At 50.5% G+C, this 18,211-nt stretch overlaps 5 protein-coding genes across 5 annotated transcripts; 2 read left to right on the forward strand and 3 right to left on the reverse strand.

Moving 5' to 3' along the window:
- Positions 1 to 493: 493 nt before the first annotated feature.
- Positions 494 to 1,276, reverse strand: CI109_106078 (60S ribosomal protein eL20; the record flags this gene model as incomplete). Its single annotated transcript, XM_032007506.1, has 4 exons — positions 494 to 508; positions 576 to 812; positions 879 to 956; positions 1,088 to 1,276. 4 exons carry the CDS (start codon positions 1,274 to 1,276, stop codon positions 494 to 496), a joined length of 519 nt encoding a protein of 172 aa, XP_031858241.1.
- A 1,292-nt stretch (positions 1,277 to 2,568) lies between these two features.
- On the forward strand, positions 2,569 to 5,753 carry CI109_106079 (uncharacterized protein; the record flags this gene model as incomplete). Its single annotated transcript, XM_032007505.1, has 11 exons — positions 2,569 to 2,668; positions 2,729 to 2,858; positions 2,919 to 3,798; positions 3,857 to 3,972; positions 4,026 to 4,158; positions 4,213 to 4,303; positions 4,356 to 4,453; positions 4,509 to 4,871; positions 4,929 to 5,289; positions 5,347 to 5,496; positions 5,560 to 5,753. 11 exons carry the CDS (start codon positions 2,569 to 2,571, stop codon positions 5,751 to 5,753), a joined length of 2,616 nt encoding a protein of 871 aa, XP_031858240.1.
- A 2,584-nt stretch (positions 5,754 to 8,337) lies between these two features.
- On the forward strand, positions 8,338 to 11,601 carry CI109_106080 (uncharacterized protein; the record flags this gene model as incomplete). The annotated part of the gene is made up of 11 exons (XM_032007504.1): positions 8,338 to 8,481; positions 8,543 to 8,670; positions 8,755 to 8,870; positions 8,929 to 8,981; positions 9,032 to 9,089; positions 9,144 to 9,203; positions 9,264 to 9,330; positions 9,410 to 10,793; positions 10,857 to 10,896; positions 10,955 to 11,060; positions 11,121 to 11,601. 11 exons carry the CDS (start codon positions 8,338 to 8,340, stop codon positions 11,599 to 11,601), a joined length of 2,637 nt encoding a protein of 878 aa, XP_031858239.1.
- A 364-nt stretch (positions 11,602 to 11,965) lies between these two features.
- CI109_106081 (uncharacterized protein) lies at positions 11,966 to 13,931 on the reverse strand (the record flags this gene model as incomplete). Its single annotated transcript, XM_032007503.2, has 11 exons — positions 11,966 to 12,203; positions 12,280 to 12,326; positions 12,392 to 12,415; positions 12,512 to 12,532; positions 12,604 to 12,788; positions 12,866 to 12,995; positions 13,081 to 13,134; positions 13,204 to 13,222; positions 13,301 to 13,402; positions 13,466 to 13,731; positions 13,884 to 13,931. 11 exons carry the CDS (start codon positions 13,929 to 13,931, stop codon positions 11,966 to 11,968), a joined length of 1,134 nt encoding a protein of 377 aa, XP_031858238.2.
- A 299-nt stretch (positions 13,932 to 14,230) lies between these two features.
- On the reverse strand, positions 14,231 to 17,975 carry CI109_106082 (uncharacterized protein; the record flags this gene model as incomplete). Its single annotated transcript, XM_032007502.1, has 11 exons — positions 14,231 to 14,347; positions 14,457 to 14,622; positions 14,710 to 15,503; positions 15,558 to 15,611; positions 15,666 to 15,735; positions 15,790 to 15,876; positions 15,931 to 16,187; positions 16,257 to 16,372; positions 16,436 to 17,331; positions 17,393 to 17,698; positions 17,773 to 17,975. The coding sequence occupies 11 exons, from the start codon at positions 17,973 to 17,975 to the stop codon at positions 14,231 to 14,233; spliced, it is 3,066 nt and encodes a 1,021-aa protein (XP_031858237.1).
- Positions 17,976 to 18,211: the final 236 nt, after the last annotated feature.

Genomic DNA, 18,211 nt, shown 5'->3' on the forward strand with positions numbered 1-18,211 from the left:
GACAAGTGTTCTGTATTTGACATTCCGCCACTGGTTTCATCGAGAGTACCAGTCAATCCAAACCATGTGGTAGGATGGCAGGTGCGTAACGATCCGAAGGGAATCAGAACACCGGCGGTCAGGGTAAACGTTAGGTCGTGTAACAGTTGTGCCAAACAGATAGCGAGTCTTGATGCAAAGTCATAACGCAGAATCCGGACGTCATCCAAACCACCAGATAGTCTCCACAACTCAACTCTTCCAGTCATCCACACACCGGGCACCTTCAAGGGGTAGCAATTCCATTTGTCCATTTGACAACTGCTTGTCAGTACCTTCAACATATCTTGCTCCAGTCTTCACACGCCTCACTGCAACGGGACGACAGTCCAAGGGTTTGATTTATGGTTCGGAATGCAGGTGTTCATGACGCTATCAAACCTAACCAATACACAGCCGTCTACTCGCCAACCATCCGAGCACTTCCAATACGTGCCCAAGATAAAAGGAAAGCTTAAGCCCAAGTGGACTACAAACAGCAGCAACACACATCAGTATACCTTCTTGGCTGATGCTACCAAAACGGTTGAACTCACAGGTCTGCTGGCGGCGTACCAGGCCTTGGAGGTGGTCCTTCGGTGGGGGAGGGGGAACTTGAGTCCTGGCTCGAGGAGCTGCTTGATGTACGGCCTCCTGATGTCATCCTTCTTCTCAATCTCGGCGACTCGAAGGATCTGAACGTTCCTAAATCGAGCTCGGTGTCGGGCAGCCATGTCCTGGTACATGGCCTCGACGGCCTCGGCACGGGAAAGGGCTCGGAACTCCTTGACCATCTGTGAGAAGGGAATGGATATCAGTCACATGTTACTTGCTTTTTCTGGGAAGATGTCGCAACTCACGTTGTGGGTACCGGATCGGGAGTCGTATCGGAGCCAGATAGCGAAGTTCTTAACCTTCAAAGGCTTGGCCTCGTGGATCTGCAGAGTGGAAATAACGATAATGGGAAAATGTGTTGAAGGTTCATTGGCAATGACAAGAGAAAGTGGGAGAACGAGAAGGAACAGATCAGCAAGCATCCTATAACCTCATACCGAACAACAATACGCACAACGTTGATAGCAACGATCTCTCCGTTGGCCTTCTTAGCCTTCTTCAACTGACGGAGGTAGTACCAGTATCGAGACTTGGCAACGACCTCGTTGGGGGCGAAGATCCTCATTCGGTAGAGTTTGGGAGCGGGGTCCGACTCGGTGGGGAGGGTTCGACCCACAACAGAGTACTCGGTGAAACGGCCCATCCTAGTAGAGGTAAAGCTTGTCAGTCCAACTCGTCCATGCTATTTTGATCCCAGTCCGATCCCCAACCACCGCCGACATCCAGCCCTTCCAGGAGACAAAGACAGAGACAGAGATGAGCGGGTCACAGCTCCGAGGAACTTGCATGAGGACCGGGGTTTCGCACAATCACCACTTGATGTCAAAAGAGACGAAAAGTGTTGATTGTGTCGATATATCCCCAAGGCAGCTCATCAAGACCTTCATATCGTCAGGAAGCAGACATTGCCCCGTTTTGTCTTCCTCGCTGACATGACCATCGTCGTCGCTCTCTGTCCTAACATCCTCCTCCTCCTCTCTCCTCATCCCTCCTTCCAAGTTCGATCCGAATCCTCACTCTTTCTTTCTTTGCTTTGATGATATCGAGTTTCCGTGTGTGTGCGCTGAGATTGACGGGTGGTGTAGACCTGATGGACACGAAAGGGAATACTCACTTGAGAGGTTTTTGTTCTTGAGGTATGTTAACGAAAAGAGAGAGAGAACCTCAATAACAGACTTTGTCACTAATCTAATGCAACGCAACAACGGTGAACCTCCAACTGCGTTGCCTGCTTGCTTGCACAAACCAAACCAAACCCTCACTGTAGCGACCGACTGGTTAGCAAACCTACCAGTGCAACCTGCGTACGGTGGTATCGAGGGGGAAAGGGCAAGCAGTGTGCTTGAGACGGTGTAAACGAGGCGGAAAGGGAATCGGCCATTGTGGCACTTGGAAATGCTAGAATGTGTGGCATATCGGCGTTTATTTATCTCCGACACCAGCGTAACCCGTCCGCTTCTCTATCTTTGTTTGTTCGATCCTCCCTTTCCTGAACCGATGTTGATTTTGCCACCCAATTTCACCGCTGATTACGTATACGACACGTCCCTCTCTGTGTTATCGCGGGGGCTCGTTTCATCAGTTGAACTAAAGTCAATCCCATGTTTGGATGTGTGTATGTCTGTTTCATCAGTACTACCACCAGACATCAATCATGTCTCGACAACCATCACCCACATGATAGACCTGCATACATATTGACCCACAAACGATTCTGATATCCTCCATAGTCAGGGCCAGCGTTGGTAGAAATCGTAAACAAACATGGTGAGTGAGGATGATCTTGTAGCTTCTCGAGCTGTACGTGTACGTTGAAGGGACCGTGCATCGGACATGTTGAACAGCGGCTGATGTGAATTTCCTACCTTCCTTCTCTCCTATTCTATTGATCAACGCGATCGTCATCCGTCAACCGGTACACAGTCACTCCTCGACATGCAGTTGCCTAGCCGACGATCAGATGCAGAGTTTCAAGAGATACTCGATACATTTGTAGGCGATAAGCAGACGGTTTTGACCGGCAATCTTCCTGATTGTAAGTTGACACCTAATAAGACAAGTCGTCCTCTGCGTGAGCTTACGACTTTGCTTGCAGTACTTGCGGCTTATGAACGAGATCATGATACCAAGATCCTGGACGAGCTGGACTTTCTGGGTGTTAAGCAACTATGTGAACAGTACCCCGACTTGCAACTCGGTCCTGTCGATCTGTTTGGCTTCCTCGGGTACGAACGCGCTTAACACATCATGGTCAGCCGGAAACTGACTACCTTTCCCTCCATCAGAGCCGTTGTTAAGCGAACGCCTACAGATCGACCAGCATCACCACCTTCCCCCACTCCTGGTGCCGGCCTACCTCATTCTAGCTCTATGCCTCCTTCCTCCTTCCATGACTACGATCAATCAACACCCCAGCAGCCACCTAGACGTCGTCGACACAACTCTGATCGCGTTCGTTCACCTTCCGATTCCTCCAGTTCCAACTCGTCGGGCGAAGAGGATGAAATCGCTCAACGACGACGGCAGCAGCGACAGACCTCTGCCCCACCCCAGCGCGCTAAGGCCTTCCCCAAATCATCAACAGCCAACGTGCCACCTACGCAGCCGACCGGCTGGTTACCGATGAGGAAGAAGACCTTGTCGGATCCAAACAGATCAGATGGCTCGCTGGGTTCTCCTCTTGCAGCTAGAGTGAGGGCAGCAGCTGGTCCACCTTCCGCCTTTGGAGGTTTCGCTCGACCTAGTCCCGCGAGTCGACGAGCCAGGAAAGTTAGCTCGGGGTCTGCTTCTGCACATCAATCCTACGAGGACGACCGGAAGAGTCCCGAACCCCAGAACCAACCTACAAGCCGAAGCACCAGCTCTTCTTCCGTCGGGATGACATCACCTCCAGCTTGGCAGACGAGGTATGACAGCCGACCGACACCACCGATGTCTCCCTCGGACGAGGTAGACAACACTTCTTTCCATGCAAGAGCCAAGTCTCCTGAGACTGATGGAGGCGGGAGCGAGGTGGATCAGGTGGAACGAGACGACCTAGGCTCTGAGCATGGCTACAACGACGAAGATGAAAGAAATGGCTATGACGGTGAAGAAATCGACGTTATGGGTCAGGAGATGACAAAGGGGTCTGACTCGCTCGATGCAAGATTGAGTCGTTTCTCGGTGAGTAAGAAATCTCCCAAGCCCCATTACCAGGTTTGTTACTGATACGAACCATCAGACGGAATCGACAACCTCGCTCCGAACATCGCATGACAACCTCAGCAAATTGCGCAAGGAAAACACGGAGCTTGCGCGCAAGCTCAGAGAAACGGAAAAGACCCTCGCAGTGCAGGGGTAAGTTTTCCTCTTGCTTGATATCTGCGAACACAGCTGACATCGTGTTACAGTGCGGAGAACGAGCGTTTGATTGTAGATCTGCAAGTAAGGCTGGATGAAGTGCAGTCGGAGATAGCTCAGAGGCGAAAGGAAGAGAAGGAATTGAAGGGGAAAGATCGTGCTCAGCTTATCCAAATCTCAGGAGTAAGTCTAAGCCGCCGTTGTGATCTCAACGCCAATTCTAACCAACTCCTGAAGTTTGAGGCGGACATCTTGAGTCTGCAGCGAAGCTTGGAGAATGCGAAAGCCAACCACGCGAGTATGCAGAAGATGTACAACTCACAATGTGGTAAGTTGTTCGGAATCCGCTGAACATTAAAACTCAACTGACAATCTCAAAGAGGAAGCACAGAGACTACGTGACCTCCTGAGAGATCGAGATGAGGAAATTCGACAGCTAGAAGAGACTACGCAAGCTCATGCAGCAGATGAAGAGAGGGTTGGTCTCAGCTGGGGAAAAACGAAGGTGGTATCAGCTGACAATCAGATGATAGTTTACTCGCGAGGTCGCTGCTCTGGAAGCTGAGGTAAAGCGTATAGAAACGGATCTCAACGTCGCTCGTCAAGCCGAATCCCATCTCGATGTGCAGAAACAGGAGAACTTGCAGTTGAAGGAAACGATTGACCGCATGAGATTCGACCTCGAGGAAGCGAGAGTAGCAGCTGCCAATGCGGTTGGGGGATCGCATCAAAGAGGCACTTCTGCTGCGGGGTCGTCAACGGCCGGAACTTTATCCAGGAACCTTGGTGACGAGCTGAATCGACGACTTATGCATGTAGAGAAAGTGGAGCAGGAAGGCCACGACAGTGAAGGAGAGAGCTTCGTGGAGACCATTGTGACCACTCAACGGACGAGGGTGAGTCGTTGCGCCACTATTGCATACGAAAGGGGGCCGACTGACATGTGTCTGTAGAAGGTCGGTGGTCGCTCTCCACAACCCAGAACGACGACAACTCAGCCTGAGTCTCAAGCTCCCGCTTCAACCTCAGACATCGAGGAGGTCATTCGGGAATACGCCGACGCCAGTACCGAGACAGAGGCCGAAGCAGGACCATCACACCATCACATCCCCCTCCAACCTCCTGCTTACACAGCAGAACCTGAACCGGTCAACGCTTCGGCAGTGCTCGGCCGAGCTCATCCTCGAGAAGCAGGCCATGAAGGCGTAGCCGATGAGGAGTACGATGTGTTGGTGGATGCACTGGGGGTCCGCTGCACAGTGCTGGAAGAAGAGTTGAAGATTAAGAAGGTTGAGCGGGAGAAGCGCGGAATCAGTGAGTGTCACCTGTTCAACTCGTGCGAAAGGTCGCTCAGTCGTTGTCACTATGTAGTCACTTCACCGTCTCGTGCGCGCACGTACTGGTCTCAGCAACGCAAGCAGTACCAAAGTGGTATCGTAAACTACATCTTCACTACCACAGACAGTTCGATGCGCGATCAAGTGGGCAAGTTCGCGATGCTCACTGTCGCTGCTTTTGCGGGTGAGTGCCACAAGGAGAATAGCTCTCACTGAGGCTCGGGTGCTGATATCCCGGTTCTTTTAGTTGGTCTGGTAGCTGGCTCGCATATCTATAGTCATCCCGCCGGCATCCACCCTCGCGACTATCATCTGTTCCAGCAGATGAACACACTTGCGGGTGCTGCTGGAGTCGGAGAAGGCTTCTTGCCTATGAGCATGCTGGGAGTGGTTGAGCAAGGTGCAAGAATGGTGGCAGGTGTAGGGAGGATACCTTCATAGGTTGGATCGCTGGCGAAGAGACTCGATACGACGATATCATGAATGTATAGTATATACGTATTCCCCATATAACGAGCATAAGATAGTATAACGATATAACATGCAGAAACGACCATTATGGAATAGGAACCCGAATGTAGCATAGGCTGGAACGTAGTCCTGGCTGATTCCGACTAAAATGTCTGTTTACGTGAAGGGAGGAAGATGTCAGGAAGTGGAAGGGAGAAGTGAGCATGATTCACAAGAATACCGTTATGGATTTATGTCACCACCACCTCCTCGGCAACGTCCACCCCATGCGTGGTGGCTCAGATCGTAAATAACGTTAGGACCTATTGCAACTCGCTACCCATGCGGATTCCAACAACCACTGATTCTCGGTCTTATAGTACGTATACGACACTCGTTCTCGTCGGATTGACTGAATCTTGATCGGCGTCTACACGCTGCTCATCGTTTTCAGCTTGATATATCTGTGCCAAGTGATGTTATGCCGTACGCTGAGGCAGTGGCAGCGGTCCGTGGCTCGTGGCTCGTGGCCCGGCGCAGAGGCTTTAAAGTAATATAGATCCTCTCAACCGCGAGCTAGTCAAGGTTCCCAGCCGTTCGCAAGTGATATGTATAGGTAGACAGCGAGACCGGATGTCGAGCGGGTAGCGATGACACCCAGTTGGCATGGACAAGGTTCAAACAGCGCTGAACTCGCTGGACGGATGTTGTATAAATATTCAACTCCGTACTACAGAACCATTCGTCGATCATGCTTTCGGTTTCCAACGGACCGGGATTTCGGGATCGGATTTGAGTAACTTATAAGCAACGCAAATCTCAGTTCTCCATATGGCTGTTGGGATGTACGTAACAAAGTCTCGCTTTGACATGTCGACGCGAAGTGGAAGCGAGAGACCGTATATGTATACCCTTGGTGATGGCGTTATAGGGTAGGTTTGCAGTATGTGGTATGTTGCTGTACATGTACAGTATTGCCTTGCCAAGCCGAAAGGAAGACCACGAATGCTTGCTTGCTTGCTTGTTTGCTTGCGCAATCAACTGTAACAGACAGATCTCCTTCACACATACGCAAGCATGCGGGCATGTACCCTTGAGAGAAGAGGCTGTACTTAGCACTTGTAGGGTACAGCATAGAAGAGGCGCGTTGAGAGGCGTTCATCTCTTGTTTACACATTGTTTAGATTTGAGCCGAAAATACCTCGTCGCCTGGTCACCTTTGCAGAACAGGAGGCGACAAATACCTCGAGTGGAATGAGTAGTAACCGTGTTCCAATGATCATGTGAGATTGATCTACATCAAACGTTGATACCCAAACCATATTACATGTGAGACACAGTAGACCGAAGCTGCTGAACCCGTCTGATGGCCGTCAGTCTAGAAATAAGAAGCAATTAGAATCAGAAGAGAATCTCGGATAAAATTATAATCCTCCTTCCTCCAAAGCAAGCCAAAGCCAAGCTTTGTTGACGTTTACGTTGTGGTTGCAAGCTAAGCACCACTTTGTATTTGCATTTACCTTTGCAGGATTTTCGGTTGTCGGCCCCGTACATCTTGCACCTTCCAGCGGAAGTAGAGCGCTCGCTGGCTCGGATGGGATCGGGTGTATAGGGAAGGCAAGTGAAGTGCACCAGTTACTACTCTTGTACAAAAGAAAAGAGTCGGGTACGCCACCATAATCATGCCTGTTTCTTAACCTTCTTCTTCTGCCTTCCTAGCGTGCACAAAAGAGCACAAAAATAAATATCAAATATCAAATGCAAACCAGAAACGTAGCTAACTATTACGGCAACATTCACCATCAATCGAGTTCCCAAGTGTTGTCTTCCCTACCCCTACAGTGCATACCGCGCGCGCAGAGCAGCAAGCAGCCCTGGGCAAAATGTAACGCAACAACGCCAGACGCCAGCTGGGGGTCGATAGATAGACATGCTTACGAGCATTCCCATGCAGATGGCGTCGTTCGTTGTGTAGAGTGGGACTTGCCCGTTCGTCTGTCGTTTTCGTTAATTACATACACAGTGACGTCCTTTTGAAAGTAACCAATTTTCCAACTAGTTCCATCTTTAATATCTCTCCTAGTCAGCTGTTTGTCACGTAGTAGCAGCAGTAGTCACCAGCCGATCTAGAACAATAGAGTACTTCTTCGTAGAGTAACAAAGTAAAGGCACCAGTACCAGTTAATCAAACTACCAGACAATACCCGCATCGGTTCGGTCTGTCTCAGTTTTTTTGTTTACGCTAGACCAGACAACAAAAGGCTAGACCTTTCGGCTCCACTCGCTCGCCACTATCAGGCAGTCGGTCACTTCGACTTGGACATCCCATCCGCAACAACTCCAAAGCCGTGAAACATACATTCGACAATGCGATTACCATCTTCCCGCCCATAGACCACCCACTGCCATTGTTTTTTTCACGATCCATTTTTACATCTTTGCACGCCAGCCACGACACGACAAGTCTCCGATCTTCGGCGGGCTCTCCCACTCGGGCGTCTGGTGTCAGTCGACGACACGACCAACCTCTTCGTCCCTATTCGGCAAAACTCGCGGGACGTTGACTGACTAGACAATGTCCGGCTTGTGGGCAGAGACGATGAGGTCGGGAGGTCTGGTAAGAACACGCGGAATGATAGAACACACTGTCGCTTTGGCGGATCAAAATACGAAGTTCGAAGAGGATAAATGGCTCATCGTCGTCAACATCGTCATCCTGGTGAGTAACCGAATTCGCTCTTGTGTTGTCCTTGCACTGATTAATTTGTCCATCAAAACAGTGCTTCACCATTCTCGGCGCGTCCATGATCCTCGGTTCGATGGCATACAACGAATTTGTCAAAGGTCGACCAGGAACGACGAGAACAAGGATCGTCCAAGCTTTGATCATGTGTGATTTCTCCTTAGGGTGAGTCACCACCATCCATTCCTTCAACCTGCACGGTTCTGGTTTTACTTCATCATGCTTACCACGGTGCTTTGCCTTGCATAGTGTCGTCGGTCTGATCGCATCTTCTCTGTCGTTGGCACCGGAGAAAGGATTGATGGCGCACGGGACGAATGCTTGTTCAGGCTTGGGATTCATGTTCATCGCCCTTCTATGGACCGGTGAGTGGAAAACGGAAGTTTCCAACTTGTTTGGCTGCTGACCATATGGGCTATATAGAACATCTGTGGACCCTCACACTAGCGGTGGCAACATTCATGATCCTCATCTATGTGAGTCGCGCATGCATACATGCGGAATAATAGGCTGACCGATCCATCAGCCCCTCCATTCCGTGACTCTGTGGCTCGAGCGTCGGTGGTATCTCCTCTGGGCAGTCGGTGCGTATCTGACTCACACCGCATTGAACTTGCTGACAATACTGTGATGAATAGTCTGCGTTATATCTATCACCATTGCTATCATTGGATATACCGTATATGGATTCTATCCCAGTGAGTCGCCGGTTTGCCGATGTTTGGGATAGAAAAGCTAAATGTTTATCTGTGTGATAGCTGGCGGAATCTGTTATTATGGTGACAATGCAGGACTCTACTCCGAGTTGATTCAATTCCTACCCAGGTACGTGAGGACGGCGAGTGATGCGATCGTGTTGTTCAATTTCATTGACTAACATATATCAACGCGCGCCGCCTCACAGAGCTATCGTCTGCATCGTCATATCTGTGCTTTACGCAAAACTGTTTGTGTTCCTACGTCGACCCGACAAAATTCGTACGATGCAGTCCAATTCCTCCACCGGTGTAGCGTACGAGTCTTACTCTGAACCCGAAACCTCTCGTCGACAATCTCGATTCGGCTCCTTCGTACCTGGTATTTTCAAGCGTCAACGGGGGAGTTCAGGCGACATTTTGCACTTTCCGACACAGGCAGAGGTTATCGATGAGCAGGATAAGGGAACGGAGGCTGTCGAAGTCGTTGCTAAATCCTCGAGACGACGGGCGAACACCGACACAGCCAGTCATCATGATATCCAGATGGCCGAAATTCCACCCTGGGAAAGAATCGAGCTGCCACCCTTTCAGATTGACGGAGAGAGGTTTGGAGGATCGCACGTGTCGACTACATCGTCGTCGCTATGGGGTGGATGGAAAGGCCTAGGAGGCAGGAAACGTCCTTCAGGAAGTTACACTGGCACAGCATCGGCTCCTGTGTCGCCTCCCAATACCTCGAGACCTCGATTCGAGTCCAACCCGTCGGACACACTGTCACAACAAATAGGTAGCGACAGGGCAACGCCGCCAAACAAATCTACTTCCAGGATGGAGAGCTTGCCTGATTTCGAGGCTTCCAATTTCTCTTCACTCTACTCGCCGGCTGTTATAAGTCATTCAAGTGAGCCTAGTATGTCACCACCTTATTCTGCTAGTGGACCTCCGTCTGGCTCCGGATCGGGATCTGGCTCTGCTGGGCTCAATCGGCAAAGAGCTTCTTTGGCGATGACGAGTCTGGGAGAGCCTATTGTGGGATCTGATCTTTCGCCCCATCGAAACCATTCGACTGGGGGAGGGTCCAGTAACTCCAACGAGTGGTCACCGAGATATGAACGGCAGAGAATGTCCTTCCCGACCGTCGTCGAAGGACAAGTGTCGAATACTCCACCTTCGTCACATCCACCTTCCACGGTGACGTCGGCGCACAACACCCCTCGAAATCTGACTTTCCCACTTCACCCACCATTATCACCTACTCGACCGAGAACACCTTCATCACACCCAGTATCTCCCTGCGAATCACCAGGTATACAAGATGTCTCTGATGCAGAAATGGGAGGATCGCGACCCCCTTCGAGGCAAGGGTTCAACTTCAGGGTCCATGGGGAGAAGGATGGAGGACCGGAGGATGAGGAAGAAGAAGACGATAATTGGGATTTGATGAAGATGTTGGCGGAACCGCCGCCTGGTGGAGGGGCTGTTGACAAGTTTACGCCGCGAGAAGGGGAACAGGTCGAGCTTGTGCAGGAATCAATGGCATCGTATCTGAATAGAAAGACCGCGCTGTTGATGTTGTGGTTTCCTCTTGCCGTGAGTGGTCCACTCTTCTCATCATATGCAGGGTAAAAAGCTGATTGTACGATGGACATACAGTACATCTTCCTGTTTTCAGTTTCCGTCATTCGTCTTATATGTGAGTGTGATTCTGTTTGATACTGTGTGCTGTAGCTTATTTTCCCAAATCCACGCAGACGACTTTGCCGGACATCCTCCTAGAAGTTTGCGAGCGATATCGAGATGGTTGATCTTGTCTCAAGGACTGTTGGATGCCATCATCTATGGTGTTGTCGAGTGGCAGTGAGTGTGATCACCACAAAGCCTACCTGTATTCATTGCTGACTGTCGATCACGTTGCAGTACCAAACGAGTCGTCCGTAAACGAGTTCGAAAGGGGACGTTTTCACCTCGAAACTCTGCGCAAAGCGGTTCAAAGCAGGGCAATACGGCCGCGGGGGTCTTCCGTGGAATCGGATCCCGTTTGACAGGAGGAGGAGGGATGGGTGGCGGAACTGGAAGTATAAGTGGGAACGGCGCTGGCGGTGGAGGATTTACCTCGGCTATTGCTAGTCGATTCTCAGCTCGAAATGGGGGAAACAGTGCGGTGGATTCTAGATTCGAGAAAGAAGAAGAAGATGCAGAAGGAGAAGAAGAAGATAAAGCAGATTCAGAAGGGACGACGACGACTACTGTTGTTGGAAGCAGTATGAGAGCTGGAGGAGGGAGTGCTTCGACCGCCGCGACTACGGGCGGAGAAGGGGAGAAGGAGAAGAACGCGGTCAGATTCGATGATGAACCGACGACAATGACGACGATGTCAGACTCGAAACAAGGACAATGAGGAATGAACTAGGTTCGTGTCATGTACGCATTCAATAGAATTCATAATTGTCATAATCATTTCGATCGATAGACTCGTTGGTGTTTGTCCTTCTGGTCTTTAAGCGTAGTCAACAATCGTGTAGTGTATTTCTAGACGAGATTGACCAAATACATACAATATCCACGTTATAGTAGTTATGATGATATTTCATCGCATGTGATCTAATGTGCGATGGATGCAGTCGCATTCAATGGCGAAGTGTGTAGATTGGAACGGTACTGCTTACAGCTCTATGGTACAAAGGTAATGATCTATCGTCTACTTCTACTTCTACTTCTACATCTACATCCGTTTTGTGTCTCGTCATGCTACAGAATCACTTTCAGACCACCTCATACTGCTCTGTACTCATCACAGTCTTCCCAATTTCTGTTCCACCCCATTCCAAAACTCTCCTTTCGCCGTTACCCCCGGCAGCTGAGCTGGAGGTGCTTCTGGCCATCGCGTCTGGTAGACCGAGGATTACCTCGTCGATAGCGGCTGAGAAAGGAGGTTGGGTCGGGGCATAGCGGGAGAAGAGGGGCGGGGAATCGTAAGCTATCGTAGCGGTGTCGATGAGACTGCGCGAAGAGTCAGTCATTAGCTTTGCTCGACGTGAGTTGTCAAAGCTGTAGTTGGGAGGAGATCATAACGTACACGTCCGATGTAAGACCTTTGATCGGTGTTCGGGTCGTTCGGAAACGCTGTAGACATTCGGGTCAGCTCGATGTATCTGCTCTGTCAAGTTGAGACTAAGATTATCACTCACATGCATTCGATATCCACCAGTCGTCTACTCACGATATCAATGTCATTGTCAGTCAGCGCCCTTATCACTGTCACTGTCATTGTCATGCCGCCAAGCATGACCTGTACTGATTTGACTCACCCCTATCCGATCTTCGACCGACTGTCCACACGGAAACAACACACCGTCAGTCATACCAATCTCACACCCACAACGGTGTCATCCACACTCACATGAAACTCCCCTCCGTGAGGCCACCATTCCCCACCTTCTTCTGATAACCCCTCTGCGTCAATACCGTCCACCCGACCTGTCCAACATCCTTTCAAAGGATGAGTGAAGATAGCATCCACCTCGTCTGGATTGGGCGCGAGGAGGGGAAGAACGGTGTTGGGATCGGAGATGAAACATATCACAGCTGGTAGTGTGAGAGATTAGTATGCATTCGAGGTACAGTGGTTTGGTCTTGGTGAGACAGGAGTGTGGATGACCTACGGATCACAGCGATGTGGTTCTTCAGATGTGCGTTGAGAGGTAAGATGGTAAGTACCGGATCGATGATTCCAATATGGTGAATCGCTGGGTGTTCCATTGGCAAGTTGACTTCCTCGTATGCTTCTCGTCGCTGTAAATGCGGACGAAATATCAGCACGACATACTTGCAAATGACAGAGACGAGTTCGAGCTGGTGAGGAAAGAAGTCGACCTACCGCAGTGTGTATCACGTCCAAATCTTCCGGATCAACTTTACCTCCTGGTAATGCCTACGAAAATCCAATTTAGTCAGTTTCTACAAAGGGCAGGGGCACACAATGCAGCCCGGTGCGACATACCGTCTGTGATGGGTGTCTCCTGTTTCATATACCCAACATCAGTGTTTATCAGAATGGTGATGTTCGAAACGACGCTGAGTGATCGCAACCCACTCACCTCAATGTCTTCGCCCTCGTCGTCAGGAGTACATGCAACTTGTCATCCCCTTCTTTCTGAAAAAGCGCGACGAGCACTGCGGCCTGTTTGAGCAGACCAAAGCTAACGCATCCCGTATAAGTAAGCAAGATGTTACGAGAGTGGGATCATCAGGGGGGTACTCACTCTGGTAGAGGGGCGGGACGATGAGCTGCTAATCTCTCCAAACAGCTCCGAGACTCTGACGATAGTTTGACAAGTACGGAATCGAGCAAGTCTAGTGTCGGATCACTCGCGCTCGCGCTCGTACTGCTCTCGCCAGGCGAGGAAGTGATGGTGTACGTCATTCCGATCAGAACACGAGGGATATGTGATGGGAGAGGTGAGGTTGATAGTGGAGAAGAAGTGGGTTGTAGGTCGATGTAGTACAATGTCCTCTCGCTCGATGACGTCTGACGTTTCAGGACTCGAGCCGAAAGATAAAGGAAGTCGAAGCTCGTTTCAAGCGCGAAGCTCGAATTGCGTCTTGGTGATGGGAAGTCGTCCTCTCACGCCAGTGTGTCTACTCCTCTTCCTTCTTGAGTCGTCTATACAGTCTATGTACCAGTTCGAGGTCGGTCGTATTTTGTGTCCTATTCGTGTCCTTGTTCATTTGGGGATGTCCGAGTCGACAGAAAGATTAATTAATAGATGGGGAAGGTCAAGTCAGCGTACGACCGTTGATATCCGCGTGGCAAATGGATCACGTGATCTGTGTTGCAGCTCCGTACACATATGGCATGTAAAGCGGGGCTCTGTATCACGATGATTGTAGGAGGAAGGATGGGCGACGCGCATCCTATTGATATACATAGAGCAATAGCTGAGTTGGATTCTTTATTCGATACACAGTCATCTCTCTCTTACACTATTTGTACATCGTCTTCATACATCCTTTCCCCTTCAACAGAATCACGCGTCATACGCCACACGTCCACCGACGAACGAGAACCTGTAGCTGGCCTGATACCAATTCCTAAATGACTTTCGACCAGCAATAGCGGGTACTGTAGCGAAAGACCCTCCGAGCTATAACGAGCACACATCGTGACGTCAGCCTCTCGCTCAAAATACTCCCAATGCCCCTCCGTTGAAGGCTTGTCTATCCATGATGATGTAGGAAAGGAGCGACACTCACCACAACGTAATGTTTCCCATCGAAGAAATCTGACGAGTAACCGGGGTACAGCTCCGACTTGACGAACCCCTCGTAGCCGTCAAATTCGGTATCTGTCCATTCCCAGACACCGCCATTGTGTCCGTGGATGACTTTGCCCGCGTGATCGGTTGTGGTGTTTGTCGGTCTGCACATAATAGTCAGCGATCGATTTCATGAAGGGCAACTTTTATGATACTCCTGAGAAGGTAAACGGCGTAGAGATACTACTCACGGGATAGGATGCCAATTCTTCACGCCGACATTGTCCATCTCGCCCATGACTCTCGGTCCGTCCTCGCTCTCCCAAAGTGCTCTCAGCTCGGTTTCGGTTGGCAATCTTCCACCTTTCCACTTTGCAAACGCCTCAATTTCATTCTTGCTCGCCATCAAGGGCCATTTCCCAGCGACACCAAAACTCAATGGTCCGTAAAGTGTCCTGATCTGCCATTCTGTTTGTCCCTCAACACGCATCCAAGAGGCAGGAGCTGATTCGCTGTCTAATGATTCGAGGAGACCAATGTCCTTGAGATAGGTGAGATAATCGTCATTGGAGATGGGAAGGGAATCGACTTTGAATGCCTTGACTTTCTTGACGATATTGGGATGTTCATTGTCCCATCCGAACTCATGATCACCCCATCCTTCAGCAGTCTTGTATTGCTCATCTTCAGCTTCCAAGTCCCAGTGTCCCATCTTCACTTCTCCCTCGGGGATCTCCAGAACCTTGTTAACGGCAGCGGCCACCTTCCAATGCTGGGCAATTGTGTTCCATTGAGGGGTGGCGACGGCCGAGGGCGAACGAGTGAGTGGCGATTGGATGAGCATGTAAAGGAGTGTCTCGGCGTGCATCGCTTCGTGCTCATATGTCATAAAGATAACTCGACCGACATGTCGAGAAAAGGCCATTTGGCCGTTAGACAGCTTGTCATAGATGCGTCGAAGTCGAGCACGGACACGGTCTCGGAAACCAAGTATTTCGCCGAGAGCTGGCCAGTCCTCTTCGGACATGGGCACTTCGGAGTGATCCTGTAGGGATATTAATGGTCAGCAGATGTCCGCCAATTACGAAAGTATGCTTACATGACACTTCGTCGGATCGTCAACATCCGGATCAATGCCTCGCTCGAACATAGTCTACATCAAATGTATCAGCTGACTGGTCGGGCTGAAGTGTGGAAAGCCAGTTACTTTGAAATACTCTGGCTCGGTATGGTACCCTTTGGTCATCCTCGTAAGGTGGATATCCAGGAATGTGGGGCTATCCGACATCAGCTGACAGCGCGCACCACCCAGTCTGTCACTATGCACTCACATGTGTCCCAGATAGAACAGACAAATGTGTCTCAGATCGATCGGTTTCTGATGTAAGAGCTCTTTCGGAATCATATCCAAGGTGATGCTACGCGCGCTTTGTTAACACGGACCACTGCTGATTGATATCGTTTGTACTTACTGGTCCCAGAACTTCCATAGACCCAACCATTCCTCCCACTTCGGGACACCTTTGATCATCTCCCAAGTTGATCCCACTTCACCTTGTTGCGCCTGACGATTGATCGACATTCCGTTTGCTTCGGCTAACGGCGCGATGAATCTAACACTTGGTCTTTCAAGTAGCCAAAGTCTGTATTCTGAATCGGGAGCTTTCCAGGAATCGATCACTCTCAAGTCGGCATGCGTGAACAGCTCGGTCGCCTCCTGGAAGGAATACTGACGTCACGGTCATCAGCCCCGGCTGATCCTTGTGTGCGCCCCCTTGCACTAGATTGCAGAACTCACCTTGTAACTCCACTCAATGTTGAGCAACTCGTTCTTCTCCAGGGTGATCTCTTCGTGACTATTCGGAAGATGGATAGTCTGTCGATCTTTCGATCGGAAGAACGCTTCATGTCGGCCTTCGGAACGATACGAAACCTAAGATCAGCATCGAGACCCTTTCCTACTTTTCGGTGACTCACCTAGCTCCTCGTTGTATCTTCCCACAAAGTCGACGCCCGCATCATCTTTCAGGCCAAGTTCGGCTCGTACGACGTCCCAGCCATGTTCTTCGAAGGCACGTGTGTACCCACTGGGATCGTTATATGCAACTTCCACCTTTTTCTTCCCTTCTTCTCCAGGAGCAGGTCTCCCGTCAAGTCCTAGTAAAAGTGTATCGCCCGCACGAAGCGGTAACGATCGGAGAAAAGGTGCTGCGCCCTCTCGATCAAAGTTTCCGAGGGAAGATCCGAGGAAGACGAGATGGAGCGGTCGGGAGGTCTTGGCCGAGTCGTGAGGGTTGGAAGCGGATGTGTCACCCTTGTATGTCTGGGGCGCAGGGTAGGGTTTGGTCTTCTGAGGATCCTCGTCGGAAACGGGTGACCAAGTGCCGGATCCTGATATGTCCGAAACTTCGCTGTCCGTGATGCCGCTAGGAAGCGCGGACACTTGACTACCGGGCGTGACGAGTGAAGCTGAGAGAGGAGTAGAACTCTGACTATCGTCCGAGCTCTTGTCCCTTGCCGGTATTTCGGGGATCGGCTGGCCAATGGCAGGCGATGAGATGTCGTCCAGTTCCAAACCCCTTCCACGTGGGACTGCCTCGACATCTGAGGGGGTGGTAGATCTCAGCGAGTCTAGCTTTCCATCCCTGATAAACTGTAATCCAGCCTCGTAATCCCCATGCAGACCGACACACGCGACCTTGCCCTTCAGCTCAGAGCCGATCGCCTCGTTCATCTCTCCGAGAACACGATGGAGTTCTGGGCGAGAAAGGTCGAGCGGGTGGTAGGTGATAGGAGGTGTGTCCGATCCCGTAAGATCGGATGGTAGCGAAGAGGACAACGCTTTGAGTAAATAAGCCGTCTTGCGGAGCGCTCTGCGAGAAGGTAATACAACGTAAGCATCAGTTTGCACTGAGCGGTTAACTTAACACTTACCCCGCTCCTAACTCGACGACATCCCAACCTCTCTTACCTCCACTAGCCAACCCTTCTTCTCCGTTGACTCCGCCATTCCACTTGCCCACCTCAGTATCGCCCCATCTGGCAGGTTTCCAATTCTTCTCCATCGGTCTTCTGCCTGTCTCCTTGTCTTTCTCCCTCTCCTTCTCCTCGTCATTGTTATCTTGATGGCCCGGGAGACCCATTGCTAGGGCGATCTCCTTGCCGTGCTGTTTCAGGAGGTTCATCTCGTCTTCGAAGAGATAGTATTCGTTAGCATGGGAGGTGATCTTGTCGTATAGTCTGTAGATGCATTAACAACGTCAGCGCAATGGTATTTGCAGGCAAGGCAGACTAATCTCGGTGAATGGACGCACCTCAATCCCTCTTCGTCATACAACACGAGCGTAGGAACGCTCCTCTTGAATGCCCATTCCTTGTCTTCTTCTGTTGAGCCGGGAACGGTGACCTCTCCTGTACCCTTCAGTCCGCGTTCAATCTCGTCTCTGATGCTAGAGCTTGTGCTGGAACTGGCCTGTGAAGCGGCAGGAGGGAGAGTATGGATTGTGATTGATGACATAATGGTTGAGGTGAGCTGTGGTGAGTTGGTAAAGAGGAAAAGGTAGGTGAGAAGCAGGGGCGGGATGCTTATATCAATGGTAGATAGGAAAGGTGACAACGAAGCGGATGTTGGAGGAGGGATTATTGCTGATATAATGAGGGATCGGTAAACGTGTGTGTGTATCAACCACTAACACGTTATCTTGACTTCGCCGAATAGACGTGAAAGCACTGACTAACTCGATCACCAGACCG

The sequence above is a fragment of the Kwoniella shandongensis genome, chromosome 11 (genome assembly GCF_008629635.2).
Source record: "Kwoniella shandongensis chromosome 11, complete sequence".
Lineage (NCBI taxonomy): Eukaryota > Fungi > Basidiomycota > Tremellomycetes > Tremellales > Cryptococcaceae > Kwoniella > Kwoniella shandongensis.